The 7232-nt window shown below is 34.4% G+C and overlaps 1 protein-coding gene across 1 annotated transcript; it reads left to right on the top strand.

Annotated features, from left to right (window-relative positions):
* Positions 1-5580: 5580 nt before the first annotated feature.
* LOC18436040 (Pathogenesis-related thaumatin superfamily protein) lies at positions 5581-6519 on the top strand. Its single transcript, XM_006846068.4, has one exon. It carries the CDS (start codon positions 5660-5662, stop codon positions 6398-6400), a length of 741 nt encoding a protein of 246 aa, XP_006846131.1. The 5' UTR covers positions 5581-5659; the 3' UTR covers positions 6401-6519.
* Positions 6520-7232: the final 713 nt, after the last annotated feature.

Here is a 7232-nt window from a genome sequence, read left to right as displayed (position 1 = left end):
CAGTATTTTGATACATAGATAATCGCGCTCCGTTGTCTTTTTCACACGTGATTGCTTGTCGTGACCTAGTGCCAAAGTGACCAAAATACCCAAAATAAATGGACAAACCAGGTGTCGCAAAATACCTTCTATGACTTCTATCTTTTAGGAACATTACCTTTTTAACCAAAAAAAAATATTTATATAAAGATGCAACTTTAAAATGTTGAATTAAAAATGCGTCTAAAAAACCCATCATAAAAGGTTGTTCGGATGTGTTCGGATGTTATAAATCCCCATAATTCATCATCTCAACATCCATATGTATGAAAATGATAAGAGAAAAAACTTTCGATCACGCAAAATAATGTGTCTTACAACGCATTATTTGGGCTATTTATTTTTCAAGATTTTCATGTGTTTATATATCTACTTAATTTGAATTATTTTTAGAGTTTAAAACTTCATAATTAGATATTAAAATAGATTCTCAAGTCATTCTAAAAAAAAATTTATGCCAAATTATATTTGTGATAAAATTTATAGATGCACCTTAATGTGATTATTTAAGGTTACAACCTCATGGTGATGCCTTTTTTTCCTCTTCTCTCTCACTAGTTGACTCATTCTTTTTCAATTTCCTTTCTTATTCTTTTCTACAGTCTTTCTGACTTTACTTTAGTGTCTTTTAAGGATTATTTTTAAAAAAATTCTAAACTTTATCTAAATTTTATGAAAGAAAATGATTTGATAGAGTTGCAGCTGTATTAAAGGAAGTAAAGCCTCAACTCATAAACTCATCCAAAATTATAAGTCAAGTATTGGAAAACCTTTACATGGATCATCTCGAGTTGAACATTATGATTGTCGAAAAAAATTAGGATTTCAACCTCTAAAAATAGTGTATATTGTAAAATTATCTAGACAATTCATTTAGCCCAAAAAATAAGTGTTCACATATCCGTAAGATTGGTATCATTTTTTTTAATTTTAAAATTTATTGTTGGTATTGGAAATTAATTTTAGAGCTATCATGGAGATTTCCTTGGCTGAAAGTGCTTCCAAGGACGAGGACTTGAGGTGAGGCTTTATTTTGTTTTCATAAAACCTAAGCCATATAAAAATCTCATCCATAAATTGTGCCCCTTCAACTCATTTAGTACAATTAATCAATTTGTGTTGTGACTCTTTAGGATTTTCTTATTTATTGAAGAACCTAGTTTCTATGTGGCCAAGCCCGCATATGTAGAAATGTGGGCCTCTTAATTAATCTATTTTTGAGATGGATTTTAAGACTTAATTTTTAAAGACGCGTATCTCTAACATGGAGATCAAGATTATGAAAAAATAAATAAATTTTAAAAACTAAAAATAATAATTTTAATAAGAAAACATTTGGACTGTTAGTTTTTATTGTTTTTAGATGAAACACCTACTTGCATCCATCTTTACACGTTTTGGACCTCAGACGTAGAAATGTGGTCCAGCCCCCGCATGAGACAATTTTTTTTTTATTTAAACTATTAAGTACATTTAATAAAAAAATAAATTAGTTGACCAATTTGTCTTGGCCTATTCTTTAAAGTAAAACCTGGTTTGCTAAACAAAAATGTCGAAGTTAGTGCTCCGCATCCATAAATTGCAACGCATTCAAATTATTTAGTACAATTAATCAATTTGTTGTTGCGACTATTTAGGATTTTCTTATTCATTTAAACTTTCAGATACATTTAATAAATAAATAATTTAGTTGACCAATGTCTTGGCCCATCTTTTAAAAAGTAAAGGACCTGGTTTTTATGAGTCCAAGTAGGAATAAGTCACCTATTAAAAATCTATTTTTGAGCTGGATTTTTGGACTTAATTTTTAAGGACATGTAATTTTTAATATGAAGATCATGAATATGAATAAATAAATAAATTTTAAAAAATTAGAACTAATAATTCTATTAAAAAAACATTTGAACTTTCAATTCTTTTTAAATAGGCCACGTATTTGTATCCATTTTTAAGATATATGTTTTATACCTGTGGACCACATATGTAGAAATGCGGTCTAGCCCACATGAAATGATTTTCCTAAAGTAAAACCTTGGTTTAAGAAAAAAGCTTAGAAGTTAGTGTTTGACCAAGTTTTTTGTCCGGACCATCCATTTCTTACCGCTTCAACCAATTGAACAAAATTAATAAGTTTTTTTTATATATTTGATGGATTGTATAGTACGAAACTGACTACTATTATTATAAAGAGGTCACAATTACTCTTAACCATTAAATACCAAATAAATTGCTTGGATTATATCATAAATGTCACCATTTTTATTTTTATTTTATTTTAACTTCAAATCTAGACAATGACACACTTGCCATTACAAATTTAAAATTCGACATATAAGTGATCATGACTTTCTTGTACCATAAATCAATGGTCTATTTCTATACTTCTTCCGTTTTAAATGTTTTAAATAATTAATCTAATTAATTTACATATATATATATATTATAAAATATTATCTAACTGATTTAATACATATTTTGATTAGACTATATCCCTCACTAGTCCGACAGTGCCCCTAACGAATTCCCCACTTGCCCTAATCCTAACAAATAAGTATACTTTAGAAACTAAAAAGTCATGCACGAGTAGTTAGGCGGTTGAGCAGAAAGGCCATTGGTTACTAAGGAGTTCTATTTAGTAATTACGGAGAATGGGTCGTGAGGGAAGTATTAAATGAAAGAGGCGGTTAGCTTGCGGCAAAGCCCGCACATGTACAAATGCGGGCTTGGCAATATATATATATTTTAAATATAATCTGAGCCTAAGTTTTAGAGAATATCTAATCTTTAACATGGAGGTCATGAATATGAAAAAATAATTAAATTTTGAAAACAAGAAATAATAATTATATTAAAAAAATATTTGGACCATTAATTACAATTGTTTTTAGATTGACCACCTATTTGCATCCATCTTTAAGATGGATGCTTTATTCCTCTGGACCGCGTACTGTACAAATGCGGTCCAGCCCGCATGAAACAATTATTCTTAAATGAAACGAAAGCTCTCTTGGTAATGCTCGAAATGGAGGTACACGTGACATAATAGGGATTTTAGACTAATTATCGATTTTAAATGATGATTGAAACTTTCATGTATCAAAAGTAAATGGTCTCACTGTATACATTTTTAATTATTGATTGTGCATGATCAGGGAATTTATTGTTGGTACAAAGAGATCATAATCATTTTTAGCTATTGAATGTGAATTCTAATAGTTGAAAGTGTGTCACAATATTTGAAATTTTTTATTGTGAACTTTGAGCCCAATCATAACATATTCTCAATCACCCAATTTCAAATCTAATGGTCAATGATGATTGTAGTATTCTTGTATCAAAAGTAAATGATCTCCTTGTATACATTTCCAATTATCAATTGTATCTTGTTGTTGGTACAAGGAGATTTTGAACGTGAATTCCAATAGTTGAAACTGTGTAACACTATATGAAAAAAATTATTGTGGAACCCAATTATGACACATCTCAACTATCCAACTTCAAATCTAATGGTCAATGATGACCGTAACTTTCTTGTATCTAAAATAAATAGTCTCATTGTATACATTTTCAATTATCAATTGTACACTATGAGGCTGTTTATTTTTTGTACAAAGAGATCCCAATCAGTTTTAGCTATTGAATGTGAAATCCAATTTGAAGAAATTTATTGTGGACTTTGTACACAATCATGACACATTTTTAACTACCCAATTTCAAATGTAATGGTCAATAATGATTATAACATCCTTGTTTCAATCGTTATATACATATCTTTAACATATTTATGCTTGTCTTTGGGGAAAATATTCGCATCTAAAGCTTTGCAAAGATAAAGCACTATTCATATTTTATCATACTTGTATATTCGTTACATACTTATATATTAAAAAATGATTCTAAAAAGTTCCAAGTAGTGGTATGGGACTCGCCCGAGCCCAATTGGACTTCGACGAGTTATAAGGAGTTGCTCTATGGTGAGGCCGGGCAGGGGCTAGTTCCATGTGAACTCACCTCACCCTTATTAAGAAGGAAAAATACTAAAAAAACGTTGAAAATTAGAAAAACATCACATATTACTCATAATTAAATTTTTTCAATGATTTTGATAGTTTTTAAGATGATTCAAGGACTTTTTTATTTTTCCCTTTTCTTAAAATTTTAAAAAATGAGAAGTATGCAAAGAAACCATTTACTTTTGGTACAAAGAGGTCGCAATCAGTCTTATCCATCAAATTTCAAATCAAATGTTTGTAAGTGTACTTGCGACTAAACTCAAAGCCTAACAAAATTTTCCTTCAACTTCGTGACATATCCCAAGCCATCCAATTGGACATCTAAATGTTATAATTAATTGTGACCTTCTTGTACTAAAGATAAATGTCTCATAGCATAAAATTCCTTTTAAAAATATTCACGATCCAAATCAAAAAATTTACGAACAATATTTTATATGGTTTTTGCCATCCTTTTAGACCTGTACTACCTCTTTTATGTTATCTCGTATTTGTAACTATTTAAAGGATGTGGTTTCTATAAGGTTGCAACCATAAACAATCCAATTACGGTGCATCTCCAAATTTGATCATAATATATAATTTTGGTGTAAAAAGTTCTTAGGATTATCTTAAAATCTAATTATAAAATTTGAAACTTCAAAAATTGATAAAATCAAGTAGATCTATAAATATATGAAAATATTGAAAATGAACGGTCTAGATAATGTGTTGCAAGATGCACTATTTTTGTGACTCAAAATCTTTTTTTTTTTCATATTCCTACATCTCGATGCCGAGATGATTACTTAAAGGGTTTTTCAACATGAAAACAACATTTTCCGATGGATTTTTGAGGTGTATATGTAATTCTACATTTTAAAGTTGCAACCTTATATAAACTTTTTCCCTATTTAAGTAATAATAATTTTTTAAGCCTATTTTTGGGTTATACAAGACTCGGTTGAATCAACTCGAATTGGCCGAGTCACTAGGTTCCAGATTGTCAACACTAATTCCAAAATACCAGTCTTCATCCGAGTCTTATCGACTACACAAATCATGTTCTTCTGCCGTTTTGATAATGGGCTCGACTGATTTGGGAGCCACCACGACAGACTTTCAGAAATTATTGCGATGGAGTTTCACAATAGCATTTGGAGTTCTAAGTAACACGTCAAATTTCGTCATGGACCGAAATTTCGGTAAACTTTCAATATAGAATTCAAGTGAAATTTCGTGTTGGGGGACAGGATTCGGCTTCCCATGAGTGGAAAGCAGAAAAAGAGCTGGTAACGATCACCGAAATTTTGAAATTTGAAGAAGTACGCGCCAAAGATAATTGGAGAAAAGTGAAGGTTATTTTCGTCACTGATAAACATTTTCAAGGGCACTTTAGTCATCATGTCTAAAACCGCGGCCTTTTCCATCGTCGAACAACGACTGGGATTAGGTTAAAAAACTATGGAGGATCGCCACGTCACGAGCTCATCCGAACACGCACGCGTCACACTTCCCTATAAATAACACTTGCACTTTCTGAGCCTTCACCTCTCTATTCCTCTCTCTCACTCACTCTAACCTGCTCGCCATTCTCGTCCATCTTGAGTTTCTCTCTCTAGAGAGCAATGGCTTCTCCAATGGCGACCGCTTCCTCTCTCCTGGTTCTCTCTCTCCTCCTGTATACCACCCTCGCCTCCCCTCTCGTCCTGACCCTGGTTAACAACTGCCCCTTCACCATCTGGCCGGCCATCCAGCCGAACGCCGGTCACTACGTCCCGGAGAAGGGCGGCTTCGCCCTCGAGACCCTCCAGCACAAATCCTTCGCCGCACCTCATACCCACTGGTCCGGCCGCATCTGGGCTCGCACTGGCTGCACCTACTCTACTGGCCGCTTCCATTGTGAGACAGGCGATTGTGGCCGCCTCGAGTGCAACGGCGCGGGCGGCAGAGCCCCTGCGACTCTCGCGCAATTCTCCCTCCACCACGGCCACAACGATCAGTCATCCTACTCTGTTTCCCTGGTCGATGGATTCAATGTTCCCATGACTGTGACTCCCCATGAGGGGAAGGGCTTGTGTCCTGTGGTGGGGTGCAGGGAGGATTTACTGGCGACGTGCCCCACGCAGCTGAGGCTGTGTGCGGCCAACGGGAAGGTGGTGGGGTGCAAGAGCGGGTGCGAGGCTTTCGGAACGGATGAGCTGTGCTGCCGGAACCAGTATAACAGCCCCCACACATGCCATGGGTCTACCTACTCTGAGTTCTTTAAGCACAAGTGCCCCGCCACCTTCACCTACGCACATGACAGTCCTTCTCTCACGCATAACTGCGTCGAGCCCAGGGAGCTTAAGGTCATATTCTGTCACTGAAAGCGGTTTCCATGGGAATATCCAGTCTTGTTTCTCTCTACCTCACCTCTCTGCCATAGTTTGCATTTCCCTCAACTACATGTTCTCTCTCTTTTGAAAAATGTGACTTATTGTATTTTTATCTCTTTGCAAGGAGAGGAGAGGAGAGCCTTACTTTAGAGAGAGAGAAGATTTATCTCTTTCTTTGCAAGGAGGGAGAGGAGAGGAGAGGAGAGCCTTACTTTTGAGAGAGAGAGGGAGAGAGAAGATTTATCTCTTTCTTTGGAAGGAGGGAGAGGAGAGGAGAGGAGAGCCTTACTTTAGAGAGAGAGAAGATTTATCTCTTTCTTTGCAAGGAGGGAGAGGAGAGGAGAGGAGAGCCTTACTTTAGAGAGAGAGAGAGAGAGAGAGAGAGAAAATTTAAGTGTGTGAAATAAAAGATGGGAGTCGGTTCTCATAAACCCTCACGCTCCAACCTCTTTTGCATTGAAGTTTGTAAGGAATCCCTGCATATTTCACAATGGAGCCTCTCAGCTTGCTCCTTTTTTTTCTTTTTTGACCTAATTTTTAAGGACATGTAATCTCTAACATGGAGATCATGGGTATAAAAAAAATAAAAAATTGAAAATTAAAAAAATATTGATTCTATTAAGAAAACATTTGGACGGTTAGTTTCAATTATTTTTAGATGTACCACCTATTTGCATGAATCTTTAAGATAAATGTTTTATACCTCCAAGTCGCATTTTTTATGTGAGGTATAATGTATTAAAGATGAACGTAAAACAGTGGTACATCTCAACAATAATTGAAACTAACTATTCTAATGTTTTTTTAGTAAAATTATTGATTT

This window comes from Amborella trichopoda, chromosome 8 (assembly GCF_054954075.1).
Source record: "Amborella trichopoda isolate Santa Cruz 75 chromosome 8, AtrichopodaSantaCruz75HAP2 v2.0, whole genome shotgun sequence".
Taxonomy (NCBI): Eukaryota; Viridiplantae; Streptophyta; class Magnoliopsida; order Amborellales; family Amborellaceae; genus Amborella; species Amborella trichopoda.
Note: the sequence above shows the minus strand (reverse complement) of the source record. Positions and strands in the feature narration are given on the sequence as shown.

Bases quoted from the DNA above. Each gene is read 5' to 3' on its own strand.
- LOC18436040 (XM_006846068.4), top strand. From the start codon at position 5,660: ATGGCTTCTCCAATGGCGACCGCTTCCTCTCTCCTGGTTCTCTCTCTC.